The sequence below is a fragment of the Strigops habroptila genome, chromosome 11 (genome assembly GCF_004027225.2).
Source record: "Strigops habroptila isolate Jane chromosome 11, bStrHab1.2.pri, whole genome shotgun sequence".
NCBI classification, from domain to species: domain Eukaryota; kingdom Metazoa; phylum Chordata; class Aves; order Psittaciformes; family Psittacidae; genus Strigops; species Strigops habroptila.
In genome coordinates, this window is record NC_046360.1 from 10,567,410 (window position 1) to 10,584,071 (window position 16,662).

General features: G+C 38.3%; 1 protein-coding gene and 1 long non-coding RNA gene across 6 annotated transcripts in view; one reads left to right on the forward strand and one right to left on the reverse strand.

The window, feature by feature from the left end:
- Positions 1-2,716, forward strand: part of LOC115614110 — a 37,121-nt gene extending 34,405 nt beyond the window's left edge. Inside the window, exon 4 of the long non-coding RNA XR_003993627.1 lies at positions 2,613-2,716. This is a non-coding gene — a long non-coding RNA (uncharacterized LOC115614110). The remainder of the gene's footprint in view (positions 1-2,612) is intronic.
- Positions 1-16,662, reverse strand: part of SPECC1L (sperm antigen with calponin homology and coiled-coil domains 1 like) — a 72,400-nt gene that overhangs the window by 53,348 nt on the left and 2,390 nt on the right. For 2 of the 5 annotated variants that reach the window (XM_030500419.1, XM_030500422.1), the window contains exons 2-3: positions 4,404-4,593; positions 2,205-2,303 (exon numbers count right to left, since the gene is read on the reverse strand). In XM_030500419.1, coding sequence (XP_030356279.1) covers positions 2,205-2,303; positions 4,404-4,556 — 252 coding nt within the window. In that variant the 5' untranslated portion in view covers positions 4,557-4,593. Of the gene's footprint in view, positions 1-2,204; positions 2,304-2,335; positions 2,393-4,403; positions 4,594-6,318; positions 11,043-16,662 lie in introns of those variants that run through there. The other 3 variants (XM_030500420.1, XM_030500424.1, XM_030500423.1) reach the window with 3 other exon arrangements.

The window sequence follows — 16,662 nt, forward strand, 5'->3', positions numbered from 1 at the left end:
TTCATCTGCTGCGTCACACACCCATGCAAACCAGCAGATGCAATCTTAGTACCAATGGGACAATAAAAATGTTGGAGGACTACAAAATCAAGAAAGCTCACACTGCTTGTGTGGGAAGAGCTGAGCACAAACTACTACTGTATGACAACCCTCCAGTACTAGTGGTGGTGGGAACAACCTTGTGATGCAACCATCACCTAAACCAATGTATTATAAAATGGCATAGAAAGTGATTTTCTATTTTGCTACTGAATCTACCAATCAGTCAGCAAACATGAGAGTTCAAATGGACTATTAGCTGTCAGCGTTTATACCCTGTTGAAAGAGTGAGGAAATTAGATTAAGCTTTTAGACACTTATAGTACAAGTACATGTTATCAAGCCAAATAGGTCAAGAGGTGACTCAGCTTGAAGAAAAAAAAAAAAACCAAGTAAAATACACACTTTCTGACATTAGTCATCTCCAGTCCTTGCTGAACAAAGAAATTTAAGACAGCAATTCTTCTTCTGACCTACCCATAATCTATTTCTAGTCTAGGCTGGAAGGCACTGCCTCCTCTGCAGCCAATTATTAAACAGTTTCTCCAAACTGTAACACTACACTCTTGGCAAAGAAAACTATTTAGCAAAGCTTTGGAAAAATTACAAACCAGCAGCTCTCTTTTCTTAATGCTTCACAATGGCAACCATTCTTAACTGTAAAAAATCAAAGTATTTTTGTAGTGTATATTTTTAAGGGAAGCAAAATCAATGTTATATGTTTATTAAACAGCTTTTTTCCTCATTTACTGAGGACAGTGCAATCTTGCTTAGTGTTAAAACCCCTACATTAAAATATGAAACATTAGAAATTACCAGAATTAGAAATGCTCATCCAGACCTATTTTGATTTTCTGTATTAAAAAAACACTTTATAATTATACAAGTCACAGTCTGTTTTCCCTCACATCTTTCTTTCAGTGCAATGTAACTTGAATGACCTCTACAGTTCATTTCATCTTAGTTTCTCAACATGTATATCCTATTTTCTGCACCTTATTCAAATCCCTTTTTATATATATATATTTTTTATATATATATAAAAATGTATAAATATATATATAAAAAATTATTCCTACCTGGAATTTTCTTTGAAGCTTGCTGTTGCTGCATTTGAGTGCTTCAAACATCAAACTTCACAACAATCTATAATTAAGTTACGGCATTTTGCAAACAGAATACTGAAGCCTAGACACATGAACACTGAAAACACACCCTAATTTTGAATATTCAAATATGGCTGTCCAAGTCCTGGCTTTTCAGGGACACTGGATTTTGCAATGTGTTTGTACGAAGTACAGCTGCCATCTGTCCTAGGTTCAGCAGTAGCCGTCATTTTCCTCCTTCTTAGTATCTGGTGCAGTGCTGTGTTTTCTACTTTAGCCTGGGAACAACACCGATAACACACCAGTGTTTTTAGTTCTTGCTAAGTAATGTTTACTCTGATCAAGGACTTTTTCAGTCTCATGCTCTGCCAGTGAGGAGGGGCATGGGAAGCCGGGAGGAAGCAGAGACAGGACACCTGACCCAAACTGGCCAAAGGGGTATTCCATACCACGGCACATCATGCCCAGTATATAAACTGGGGGGAGTTACCTGGAAGGCCCAGATCACTGCTCGGGTCGGGCTGGGTATCGGTCAGCGGGTGCTGAGCAATTGTATCCTCTCCCCTTGTTATTTCCCTTACCATTATTATTATTGGTGGTAGCAGTAGTGGGTTTGTATCATACCTTAGTTACTGGACTGCTCTTATCTCAACCCATGGGAGTTACATTCTTTCAATTCTCCTCCCCTTCCCTCCGGGAGCGGGAGGAGGAAGAAGTGGGGGAATGGGGGAGTGAGCGAGCAGCTCCGCGGTTCTGAGTTACCGGCTGGGCTTAAACCACGACATCGTCTAATTACAGTTGTGAGTGTCAGTATGATCACAAGCGTATCAGATAAAAAAAGTAAAATTAATGATCTAAAAAATAAGAACACATTGTTTTTTGTGGAGTATTTTTTGACAAATTCAAAACTAGAAGTGGGTGGCAATGACCGTCCTGCTCTAATAACATAGGGTGGCGGCGGGTGCTGAGCATTTACAAAAATCCTGGGCAAAGTGGGAGCCAGAAACCTACAAAGAATTAACGAACAAAAAGCACAGTGAAGCAGATGGACAAACCAACCTCTGGAGCAGTGCAAAGCTGCACAGAAAGGTGGGTCTCAAAGTTTCTTCCTGTGCTCATTGCCCACCCACTTCGAAAACTCCACAAAACAGGACAAATCTATGGAACAATGTGTAGTGGAAGAAGCTCACCTGAAGCTGAACACCGTCCTATGGTTGTATCATGAAGAGAAGAGGAAAAATCCCATGCTAGAATTACAAAGTAATTTTCCATTTTGAAACATCATTACTAACAGAATTAAGATAGGTATAGTAGTGTAAACGTGTACTTCTCTTTAATAGTGGCCTTTCATTCAATATCCAACTCAAAGGTTTCTGTATCTATACACACACTTTCTCTGAGGGCTGAACAAATGAGTAAGCTGTTGCAATTGAACTTATTTATTTCTGGCTTTTTTTTTTTTCCCAGTGAATATTAAACGGAATTCACAATGCGCACACCAATTCATCAAGTCCAAAAGAAGATCCTACAACCACTAGGAGGAAAACAATGTGCCAAATGCTTCACCAACAAGATCAAATATAAAACTATAATAAAAATTATTTTAAAATAATACGACTTGGTATTGATATTCCTTTTAAGCCAGGAATTATAAATGTGATTTGCCAGCATCAGTAAGTCAAAAAAAACCAAGCAACTAACTTTGTTGTATAAGTATGGGACACTCAAAGAAGGTAAGATTCATCATTATTATTAAGTCCCATATTTGGCACAACAGCTTAACAAGTAGAAGACATCCAACTGTGTGAGTAAGCCTGTCTGTAACATAAAGCTGAGATAAGTCTGAGTAATTAAGAGAAAAATTTTCATTGTGCCCCAAACATACAATTGTCATAAATTCTAATCCCACACCCAAACATAGCCAGAAGTGTTACTAATATAAGTAAAATTGTGAAAGCATACTGGGCCAAATTTCTTCAGTGTTAGATCATTCTCCTCCTTTATCTCACCTAGAGGTATGACATAAGAAACTTGGTAAGTAAACTACAAAGGACTTTCGTTTCCATATTCTTTGAAATGTTTCTAGAAATACAAAATAAGTAGTGTCAACAAGCATTAAAAGATTCTTTTAAGTTAAGAAAACTGCAAGATACATTGGGTGCAGAGGAAATGGGAGGGCACTGGGAGAAAAATCTACGTGAAACCTGGCTTGCAAGTTTGTCAACAGAAGTGTTAACCATTCTTCCATAAAAAAAAGCAAGAAGAAAAGAGAGAACAAGAACACACCTTTTGAATTTACTAATCCTGCACAGCTACTACAGAAAGGCCTCAGCCCTTACCACCTCTTTAATTTTAGGTTTTTATTTGTCAGTTATTTAAATGGCCTATCTAGGCCTATCACTTCCTGGAGGTGAGTGGTTCAGGTCCCAGTTGCAGATACCAGCCCTTTTCCTTGTTTCATTTGCTCCAGGGCAGAGCTGTGGCACAGCGCTGCATACTGAGCTGCAGAAAAGCAAAAGGAGGTGGGTCCAGCCATGTTTCCAGGCCAGGAGAGGGAGGCAGCCCAGGCTCATACCATCCATCCATCCATCCAGATGTGTTTGCTCCCAGGTGAAAACTCCACACTAGCACACCTCAGTATGTCTTATTTTTCTTGGTTGTTGAAAACCATATCCTTCCAAACTTACTGCCCTGTTTTGCTAATATAAGAGAAAACCCATACCATTGATCTTGTTCTAGGAGCAAGAATCAACTTCTGAAAATTCAGCTCCAGCAGTACTTCACACAAAGCCAGGGCCAAACAAGCTAGAAGAATGCAGCTGCACTGACCTAACACAGATCACTGATACCAAAAAGTTTCCTATGTTAGATACCTCATTAGTTCTTTTTTCAGAATTAGTAAATAATTCTTAGCAAATCCCATTAGTCACTGACACATCATTCAAGCATAACACATACACTACTAAAAACATTCATCAAAATGCAACTTCCACTCTGCTGCTTTTGCAGAACAGCCAGGTTGTGCAAAGTATATTGCTTTCCATCACATCACACACTGCAATATGAAAAACACAGCTTGAATGCCCCTCCAAGTCCTACCACCCTGCCCAGTGCTGTGTAACTACTCAAATTCCCTTCAGTTACCCACAGAGCAAACCTCTAGTCTAAGCTGCATTAAAGACACACCTTAAAATTCTACTCTTTTTAAAGCTTTATTGTAAAAAATATAAATAATCAGACCATTCTATTGGTTCTTACCTTCAAAAGAGATGCTGATGTCCCAGTTTTAGACAGTTTTGTTACTGCAGACACTGAGGAGCCGTTTTCTGGTTTGGCTTTGTCAGTTGTTTGAGTTTTATTTACTCCAGGCACTTTGGGCACTGAGCCAACACTCCTGCTTGCTTTCTTCATTCTGGGCTGTCTGTTTATGATGCATTTACAAACAAATCTACAAGCAGAAAGAAAGAAATTTTAAATATAAAATACAAATGAAATAGTGCCTTTTTTTTTTAATGCTCTATTTAAGACCAGAAGTCCAGAACAACAGTAAAGACCACAAATTACAGCCAAACAGAATGCATGTGACTGACCAATGGGTTTTACTTTTTAAAAGGAATTTTTACCAAGAACCAAGGACTTCCTACAGTTCCACTCCAAATTATAGTATTTTTTTTTCCAATTCTCTTTCCACAAATGGAACTGAACTTAAGATATTTTATAAGTGACCCATGCTGCCGAGTTCACTCATTAGCTAGTAAAAGAAAGGCTTATTAGGACAGCAATGTTCTTTATTTCTGACTGTGGGAAGGCAAATACCGTGGGAGTATTCAGGCAACAGCCTGACTACCAACAACACTGGATCTGAGAAGAGATTACTGCCAGCTTGGTAACTGAAGTACTGAGAGAGAAACAGTAGCTGCAAAGAAAAAAGTAATTTATAAAACCTAAACATTTCAGATTTCCTGAAACCATTTATTATTAAAAAATCACATTATTAAACACATGGGATTTCACAGAATTTAGTACGAGTCATATGATTCCAAGGATTATCCCTAACAAGAAACTGTACATAACCTGCCATGTTCCACAGTCCACAGTCAGGACAATGCAGTATCTTTACCTTTGTCTTCAAGGTTTCTCAAAGAGCAGACAATTGTCGATACTGTCACTCCAACCACAAGCAAATAAAGGAAATCCCAGGAAACAAAGCTGACTTTACTCTAAACAGGAGCAGCTGCAGCAGACCAGAACATCAGAGTTATCACGAGAACTGCTGATTGATTCTGGAAGACAACCTAAGAAAGGGTAGACCAGCCGACAGCTGTAATTTGAAGCACAGACTAAGAGAAAGACTACACACATTGAGATCTTCTCTCTTGTCAGAGTGAGATAGTCGTCAGCGGTTTTCTTCATCTCCCCTGAGTCAGAAGACATAGGATGCAAGACTAAGAGGAGGAAACTTCCACTCCCCTTTCAGTTTTATACATTCTGGGTGGACGTAAGTGATCAGGTTTATCTGAACCAATATCCTGCAGCTGATTAGAAACATGAAACACATCTAGTTGTTTACATCTCTTAAAAAGTGAAGCTTTTCAAAGGCACAAAAAGCAGACTGGTGGTTGAGTACATGAAACGTGCCACACAAAACCACATTGATCAGGAATACTAATTCTTTTCAGCTAACAAAATTAACACCATACACCAACACGCATTCCTCCTTCCCCATCACCACCTGAGCTGCATACAAGTAATCAGTAAAACTCCAGGAGTTTTGCCTCCTCAGACCCCTAAGTGCTGTTAACAGAAGCAACAGGACTTTGCATTTTAAGACACTGGAAATATTTGTTTATAGTCTCCAGATTTCCTTTAGCTCTGAAAGCAGGCAAGAACATACACAAAAAACTTTGTTTGCTGTTGCAGTTACACCATCAGAATGTCAAAAATGCACTCGTCCTGTCACATAGCTACTAGTAACCAGAATGCCTTCACAGAAGACTAAGTAACTGAGGAATAACTGAGATGAGACTCCTAAGAAAACCCAAACCCAAACCAGAAAAGCCCCATGAAAGTAATATCTTTGATATACACACATAATTTTAAGTGGTACAACCACCTTCTAGATTTCAGAAGTAGATGCTAATATTCAGAGGTAGCGCCAAGTTGCCACACTTACATTTCTTGCCTTTTTCATGTTTATGAGTTCAACACTTACTTGTGCTTTTGATCTTATGCAATTGAAAACTAAAACTGAAAAGACCAAAGAGGATAGAGTTGTTTAGTAAAGCTGGCATCGTTGCTATTGAATATTTTGATGTTCTACAGACTACATAAAAAAGTTGCCTGTAGCATACTTGAGAAACAAATGAAGTTCCAGTGCACAGCTTGTGAAGCTGACTGCATTTAAAAATTACCTCAATTTGTCTTGCAACAAATCCAGTAAATCAGAACCATAGCTTTTCGACAGCTCACAGAGCTAGAAAACCAGTGCTACAATGAAGGTTAGTGTATGACTATCATACATTTCGGCAGAGCTTGACAACCTTGTCTGGCAATCTAGGTAAAGCAGTAGTTCCAGCTGGCATGCAGACATCCCGCAATGGCCACTTGCAATAGACATTTATCAAGTCTACAGAGCACATTCATCAAGTCTGACACACCTTACAACATGCCAGATGCCCACATGATCTTTGCATGCACAGTAAAAGATCCGTACATTTGGGATCCACTTCTTACAGCAAGTAATACAGTAATGTAACCCACTGGATGTATAATAAGAGAAATACAGGCTAACATTAGCTTTTACAGTACAAACCATTTATACGCCAATGAATATATCACAGAGGTCATCAGTGACAGAAGACTGGGTGCAGTTAGACATTTCTCATCCATAATGGATTTTCTAAAAACACATGTTTTAGAAACAGTTTTGTTCCTGAAAACATGCCACAGTATTTGCTTCAATAGCAGCAACTGCATTGCAAAGTGATGTAAGTAAGCGAAACTCAACAAAGTAACTAAGTATAACCCTCATGTTTCAGCACAGCACTAGTTAAAATACTCATAAATTTTACATTGAAAACTACTATTTGTGATTTACTGAAACTCAAAGGTAGAACCACCTTTCCAGAGACTTCAAAGATACTTAGAGAACAGGAAAGTTTGGGTACTGCTGGTCCTGTTTTTGTTCCAGACAAACTAAACTCTAGTAGTTACTTTCTTACTGAAAGAAGATTGCATAATTACAGTTTTAAAACTGAGAAAAAGATACAAATGAGTCCAACTTGGCTTAAAATAAGGAGAAGGCATTAATTAGCATTAGAGGTTCTGAAAACAGCTGCTCACTCAGGCTCCTAAAAGTGAATTTATGACCTCTCTGTGCAAATTTCTCTCCTCCTGCCTTCTCCAGGAAGGAAAAAGAGGATGGGGTTTCAGCACTGAAAACAGAAGACATCAATATTGTTGAACTGTAAGTGGAAAAATCCCTACTTCACCCAGTTTCTCAAGAGGCAGATATTGCAGAAAAAGACGACCTTTATGCTTCTAAAGAGGAACACATTCCTTAGGAAGACACAGTATTAGGAATCAACAATAAACTTGTCTCTGCCCAACATTAATTTTAAATAAGAAAAAAAATGCTCACTAGCCAAATGAAACTTTCTAAAGATCAACACACACACTAAATAACACTCTCATTCAAATGAAAGCTAAAATATTCTTTCACTATTGTTTTAAAAAGCAAATACTGCATATGAAGCTGTAGTTTATATTTTACCCTAGGGAGAAAGAAGGAATTACTGAAGACTTCCTTTCCCTTTACACACACTTCCTCCCACCTCAAGAAATTAAAAAAAAAAAAAAAAGAAAAAAAAGAAAAGAAAAACGAAAAACGAAAGAGTGAAGTAGCAGCTTAATGCTAAGAAGTTGCAGTGCCATTAAGAGTTGTAACGCCATGAGGTAGCCAAAAGAGAGACTTTTGGAGGTTCCTCATCTCACACTACTAAACAAAGTATTAATCTATCACACTACTAAGCAAACTATTAATCTATCAACAGGCACAAGACATTACCGGAAAACACCTGATTAACACCAGCAGTACAGTATCAATTATAAAATAAATCAAGATGGAAAAATGACAAAACAAAGCCCAAAATATCAGATAGAAAGACTGCATTCCTAAACTAAAATGTAACTATTTCCTCTAACCTGTATCCTTTCCCAGAGGTCTCTCTTTCCACAGCACACATAGTCCAGGAAACAAAAGAGAATCTTGTTCAGGAGCGTGCTCTCCTTGCTCTGTCGAGGCATGTGAAACCAGTCCTGCATTTTATACCAACTGCAAATACAACTCCATAAATAATAATTTAAAAGTGTTTTGCCCAATGGCATGGCTCTGCTCTTTACTGTAAACTGATATGATACATCCACCCAGCCAACATGCAATGCTTTCAGAGTGACTCTTATGTACTCTTTAGAAACCTGAAAGCTGAAGCAGGGAGGGTATGATTTCTAACTGCGATTAAAATAATCTAACCCATTATCTAATAAGCCTATTTATGCCAATATTCCTGTCACAGAAGTAGACCCAATTACAAGAGTACAAAAAGTAACTTCCTATGGCTCTAAGGTGAGCGAGGGTTAAGCACTACACAGGTATTAGTCTTTTGCTTTTGGTTGAAAATACAAGGTATCAAAAGGTATTAAGTGGTTTTATTTATTTAAAAGTTGTGAATTATTACTAAAATGATAAATAATCTTAGAATTAACTTCTAAGAGTTTCAGAAATATAGAAAAACTAATCCCTCAAAATTGTCTATACTGAGCATATTTGAAAAATCACACACCCAAGTTACAGAGGAAAACAGAAATATTCATGTCTAAGAGCAATGGAGGTAGTACACTTTCACCCTCTATTTGTACAGGTTCTTTGGTTTTGATGTATTTAGGCTGACAACATTTTCCCAGATAATAAGGGAATGACATTTTTGGGTCACTTACACAGTCCCAAAAGGCAGAACTGAGAAGAAAAGATTATGAAATACAGCCTTTTCAACCCCCTGTGAAACACAGATTCAGAACCTCCCCAGGGGGATACAAAATAAGCTACATAGGAAGAGACAGAGTTTTTGACATTTATAAGGTCCACAGCTCAAGCTTCCAGCCTGCAAGCTGCACAAGCACTCTACCATGATGTCTCTTGCTCAATAATTCCAAAAACATAATCCATTAACCACCAGATTCCAGAAGCCCAAAGCAGTGCATTTGTTTTATTGCTTAAGATTAAGACATCAGTTTTAGTGACCTGAAAGTTAGCTGATGCTAGAGGGTTATTTAAGATACCAAGGATAACAGGAAACTGCATGGAATCACAGAAGAGACTAACTGGACAATAAAAACAGCAAATCAAATTAAATGTAGGCAAACACAAAGCAATCTATCTCTTGGGGAAAAGCAATCTCAGCTTCATATATAAAGATGCTCTCAATTCATCAATATTGCTCAGCAAGACTTCAGTGTTTTGATTCACAGCTTCATTAAACTATCAGGTTTTATTCCAACAGTGTTTGGAATAAGGCAAAAAAACCAAACGAACCAACAACAAAGCAATTCCAGGAATTATTAAAGAAAGGAACAGGGAACAAATCGTGAAATACAAATATCTCACTCAACAACTCAATTTTTTTGCCCATCTACCCTCAGCTTAATTGGTATGTGCAGCTCTGGTCTCTCCACCTGGGAAAAAAAAAAAAAAAACCCCAAAAAATGGTCTTATAGACCTGGCAGAGTTTCAACAAGGGGCAAAAATAAGATCAAAGATATGTAATAGCTCCCATGAGACATCTCACAGGGAAAATGACAGATCTATCTATGTCTATCAAATCTTGGATGATACTGAGAAGGCAGACGGGGACTGGCTGTTAATCATCTCTTCTAGTACCAAAAGACCAACAAACGAAGTTAGAGCCAGGTTCAAATTAAGAAAAATGAGCTTTATTTTTAATGAAGACTGAAAGAATGCTGTGGCTGCACAAAGTGAGAGTGTAAGAGTAGACTGGACATGCACAAGGTAGAGAAATTCCCTAATGGATGCTAAATAGCTGAACACAAAGGGCTCAGAAACCCCTCTGAGCCAAAAATAATTGCAGGGTAGGAAAGCAGGCAGGGTAGGAGGGAAGACTTTAGGTTTGGGTGTTTTTCCTGAGGCATCTGCTCACATCCCAGTACTAGGTGGGATGGATCCCTGCACCAGTCAAGGCCATGTCTGCTCTGTTCTTGTGCTGTGAGGAAAATATACAGATGACAATGATTTATGGGTGCTGCAATTTTGGAACAACTACTGCAGGTAGTTATTTAGAGAGGAAAGACTTTCCTATTACTTTCTATCTTAAAAATTCAAAAGGGTTTTTACAGTTTTCCATTACAAGTTGTGGAATTACGAAAATAGGAATTCTACCTTTTTAAGTTACGTTTTTCATCCACTGTTTTCAAGCCTCATTTGCTATTGCTACTTCTCTTTTAAACAGAAGGGAGGAAAGACCACAGCTTTGGGCAAGAATTGACTGTTATATACCTAAATTTGTCTACTCCTTCTTTGGAGAAAACTTCAGAGCTGCAACTGCTGTGAGCGATGTGTAACTGTTGCAATACTTAACATTCCAGACAAGTGACAGGAACATTTACAGAACTCCTAAACTTATGAACTGTGCTCTAAAAGCCTTTTCATAACAAAATTAAATAACGTAGTCTTGTTTTCAAGCTCCTACTTTAAACAACTGCTATTTCAAACCACTGCTGAGGAAAGAAAAAACAACTATTCACCAACTAAATCCAACTGATTCTTCTAGCATGGAGAATCTGTTCCACAAGGAAGGGGAGCACTGTCCGTAGCTCAGTTTCAGGACTTAATTTCTACATTGACTGCACCTTCAGAAGGAAAAAGAAAAGCCCATATTCTTTCAGGAACTTGAAGGAAATATTTGCCATTAACTATTTATAATGCTGGTTAGTTCTTAGGGAAAAGCAAATTGAAATAGTGGGGTTTTTTAATTACAGTTTTGTATACCAGAACAAAAAAATCACCTTATTGGTATCCATCCTGAGCCGACTGAAAAATGTTCTAAGTGGGCTAAGTACCCTGTAGCATGCCCATTAACTATGCTGCTCGTGCTATAGATGCGAATACCATCCATGTTACTGTTAAGCAGGTTTTGTTAGTAAAAAATACCCTTATATGTGAAGGCAGTCTGTGTGCCTCATACAGTGCAAGCTGACATCAGCCTCAACCAGCAGAACATGGTAAAGGAAACAGAAGAGCAAATACAATATGTAGAATATTAATTATGATAAACATGTAAGGACACTAAAACCTGGTTTGGGTTTGCCATTTTTCACTCCTTTTGGTAAACTTCACAGTTGTACCCAAATTTTACACCATGCACTAACAGATGATGTAATATATTCCTCTTTCCTGGATGGTAATTACACCTCTATGTCAGATTTTAGACGCAGGCTCAAACAAACTTAGCAGAAATATCAGCCTTCTTTGTAAAACCCTTAGGTTAAAATTCCAATAAACCAGAACCAACTCTTATTTTGGCACTGTAGGTTTTCTGGCGGGAAAAAAACACAAGAAGTTTCCCAGCTAAAGGACTAGCCAGCTTTAACTAGAAAAAGCAGTTAGTCTGAAAAAATGACACTTGGTCTGTAAACCACATTAACTGAAAGCGTTATTTATCATCATTCCAAGCATGTTCTAAAGTAACTGTTATTACAAAAATCAATAACCCTCCAGTTACAAAGGTGTACTTAATGTCATATAAACCTAAGCATATACCGTATTCCTTAACCAGATTCTCCTGCACACATGGAAATTTTCCTTGCACTGCCAGGGAAGTACTTTGAAAACCAGCAGTGTACAATTTTAAGACGAGGGAATTTAGCAGAATAGCACAAGAGGTGCACAACTCACACAACAGCTTCCTGTTTCAAACTGATTGGCTCAGTAGACACTTCAGTGATGTACTCTGTCTCTAGCACAGCTGTTCCCAAAAGTGTCAGCTAGAGTAGGTGATCAGTGGTGACCTTTTCCCTTCTGCCCACTGAAAATGTTGTCAGCTGAATTCTTTTATCAACAACTGCAGCAAAGGCTTCTGCTGCTGCTGCATGAAGTTCCCAGGGAGAAGACAAGCAGGCAGCAGCCTAGCTCCCACCAGAAGAAAGGACGGGCAATGTGCTAGTTCAGGAGCTAGACCAGCGGTTCCCAACACATGTATATTACAGGTAAAACCTGTAAGATAAGTGAATACTTTCAACCAAGTCCCATGTTCATCAGATCTTCAGTTCATAAAAACCCCAAAACACCAAATCCTCCTTCCAGTATAGTTATGATGACAAATCTGTTCTTACCAGCTGTTGATTAATGTATTCTCAACCTGAGGACTTTCTATCACCTGGATTTCTGGAAGTGGGAGGTGAGTGGGTGCTCACTATGTCCACCTCACCACTGACCTGGTCTGGCAACATTCCTGAAGGCATTGCAACAAAAAAATAAGAGAACAGGAGAAGCATACAGATACATTCCCTGAGGACCTTCCCAGCCCCCAGGTGCTTACAGCTCTGGGATTCCCAGCCCCAGAAAGACCATCCTGGTCACGCCTGGACCAAGGGAATGGCCGGGATGGGAATGGACCATCCAGAAGCCAGCCTTGCTAAGGCTGGAGTAGGGAAGTGCCTGCTGGGGATTGCTTAAGCTAGTAATGAAAATAATTTAATTGTACCCTGCCACCAAAACAGGCAGTCCCACCCCTTCCTCAGACCTCTCCCTTCTTTCAATTCTAGAGATCATAGCTTGTTTTTTGATGAGTTGGTCTTTCAGTCAGATCAGTCCTGATGTGACTCACCTTATAATTGCCAGATACTATGCAAAGGAAGCAGCGGGACCTAGAACTGGGAACAAGACGGAAGGAAGGCTCATCCTTTCAGAGACAGTGTAGCCCCAAATTTGTTTTAATTCAGTCTCAGGCTATTGGAAACTCAGCAACAGCCTTGATTTAAACGAACCTCTTATTGCCACCTTACCACCACCAGTTTCCAAGCCACACTATTCTGTGGAGCCACATGGTATGAAAGATGAGGCAACAGATGAACAGTGTCATTTTTAAGCAATCGACACAAGACAGAACAAGGCACTGAGGGGTCTGAAGATTGGCTATCTATGGCTCTAACTCACATCTTCCTTCACCTCCAAGACCTACCAGCAGCACACTCATTACTTAGTTTAAAATCCTTCAGGCTTGGCAGACAGAGAAGAGACAGAACTGCATGTAAATCTTTCCTAAATAACCTGGTATCACTCAGGGAGGAGCATTTACCTACCCCAGTGTGGAAGCCCAAGGACATACATTTGAGTCATATAGGAGAAAAGTCCTCAGGACAGAGCCTTGGGCAACATCGTCTAGTGTGAGGCATCCCTGCCCATGGCAGGGGGGTTGGAAGCGGATGATCTTAAGGTCCTTCCCAACGCAAACCATTCTGTGATTCTATGACAGGATGGAGAGGTTCCCATCTGCAGCCACTATTATTTTTCCTCCCTTGGGAAAAAGGATAAGATACTGTTTCTCTTTCACATTTCTATTCCATGCCTTCTGGAAAAGAGTGAATCGCTAACCAGTTTATGGAGTCCCTGTTACCTTGGACAGTTTGGTTGTTGGAGCAATGCAGAACTCTACATAAGACAAAGCCTGGGAAAGCATTAAAAGCCCAGGTCCAGTACAGCATCCCTAAATGGTGTGACTGCTCATGTGCTGCTATTGTCATGGAATGCCAAGTACCTAACACCTTAGCACCTGCCATTGTGAAACAGTTCTATGATATTTCTTTGATAAGCTCCTATACCTTCAGGTTTTGTGGGGAGCCTTTGATGTTTGGCTGAAGGCCTCGGCATAGTTTTCCCATTCCCACCAGAAAAAGTCTGGTGTAGTCTTTCTACTCAAAAAGACAATATTGAAGTCTTTAGTTATTTTTCCTTCAAATATCCTTTACTTATAACACTAATCCATAAGTTATAGTCTTAATGGAATAGATATTATTTATTTTACAGGTATATATCAGAAACATTCTCAGAAACCTGTCAAGAAATTCTTAAAATGCATATTCTTATAATTTTATGGTTTTTATATAGCAAAGTCACTTCTGAATGTGAAACACAAGTAGACTGAAATCTCGTGCACACGTGGAATGATAATCTTTGAAATGTTTCTAATATTTTTCCTGTAATTTTACTGTAAATCACAGTAATATCTATCATAGCAAACCATCAAAACCTTTGGAGAATAGCATAAGAGCACTCTTAAAAACTTTTTCAAAGTCAGATTTCCAGGTTAAGGAAACCTGGAAGTCTATTTTTGTATAGTTTTGTACAAGGCTATACAAAAAGAAGAACTGCAACAGTTGTGGGCAAAACATTTATGGTAGAAAGTGTTCATTTTAGCATCTTAATTTGTGACGAAAAGTTCTCAGTATAGCCAGACCCAGTGACATTGCCACATTCAAGGATGCATCTCATATTTACAAATCACAAGTCAAGAATAATTTGATGACAACTTCCAGCAACTATATCTATTTAAGAAGTTCATCTTTTCAAGAGACATATGATCAAGTGATCATATGTGAGTAAGTGAGCGATGTAAGTGAGTGCAGATAAAAAGTGGCTTTGCATGCTTCTGTCACTGCTAGGAAGGAAAGATCTCTTTTGCCACAGAAAGAAGTAAAAGCAAAACTAGAATTTCAAGTGAGCAGAGTTACTCAGATTTGTGGTAGGATTTATTCTATGAAGAGCAGTTTTAATTAATTTTTTCTTTTTCTCCAGAAAAGCCTATATTTTCTCATGGATTTGAACGAAATATTTGCCATTAACTATTTATAACGCTGGTTAGTTCTTAGGGAAAAGCAAATTAAAATAGACATAACCCTTATTCGCAAAGAGAGATTTTTCACTGCACACTAGATGCTACTTTGAATGTATACCCATTATCAAATCTCAGTGCCATTTAGCTTGCTAAACAAAAGAAACTTTAAGCTGAGTACAACTTGGCAACACAGTAAAAATTAAAATAAAAAAAATAAAAATTCCTATGATTAAACAGAGAAAGTCAAGCTCTAATGGATTTTTATAACTTGCCTGTGTCAGTTAAGACTTGTCAATATGAAGACTGCCAACATTTTAGCAATGAACAGTGAAATATGTTGAAGGAGCCTCTCCAGCACCAACCCTCACAGAACAAGGAAATTCTGCAGCCAAAGTTTCAAGAAGGGTCCATCTGCCAAAATCACTGTATGCTTTTAATTAAGAACATATATAGAAATGTACTAAGAAGAACATGAAGTTTCAAGGAGTGTTCAGAATGCCAGCCTCTTGGTCAAGCTTTCCACCCACTCCCTAAAAGTATATCCCACAGGAAACCATTATTCACCGCATGTACCTGTGCAGAACACGTATCCTACAATGGCCAAATGACCAATGTCAAGGAAATGTTTTTAGCATCAGAAAAATACCAATACTTTCAGGCTGACGTCATCAAATACATCACTTGAGTACTTCAATACTACCTTTCTTCTTTTTAAATACTATTTAAATACTAGATGTTAAATGTTTACTTTATTTTCCTGACTAAAACTGCATATATAACAGCCAGCTACAGGCAATCATTCGCTTGGCTTCATTCTGGCAAACAGCCACGGAAAATAAAATTAACTGAGGATCGTGCAAGAGTTACCTTTCATAAATGTCAAACCAAGTCTTGAATTAAGTAAAAATTAGTTATTTTTCTCTCTTGGAATTTTGCTTAAGTGGCTTTAGAACCCTTTAATATGTAACAAATGGCTATTTGTAAACTACGATTTTTTTCTTTTGGTACTGACAACTTGCAGATTGATCCCCTTTAAAAAGTCTCCTTCTACCCAACTTCACAACTGGTTCTTGTGCTACCCTTCTCTGCAATTTGGGAAGCTACTAGTTCTGCCACTTATTTGCAACAGTGTCAGTTCTTTGCAAAATTAAGGTATCCTGAGACATTTTACTTACAAAGATGAAGATCAAAAATTGTAGTGTCTTTACAGTAAAGAAAAAAATCCTCCTTCCCAAAGAAAATCATGCATGTGCCTGTGAAAACTCTAATGATGAATTATTTATACGTTAAAAGATAGTATCCTATGACGATCTGCAGGCTGCATTAAACTGTTAAGTGGCTTCTCTGATTGTTTCAGTTGGAATAAGCTCAAAAGAAACAAGTAATATGTTCCTTGTGACTAGTCACTTCAGGCTACGATTAAGAATATAACTCAGCTTTAACACCCATTTTCCCTTTTCCAGTATAAAGACTAAAAATATGATCAAATGGGGTGATTTCTGAAGCCAGGAAGTACAAGCATAACATTTCTTATGCTGTTTTTCCCACTGAGCAATAGAGACAGCCACATTAATAGCATTATACACTTCTAAAACTGGATCCTAGTTGGCAAG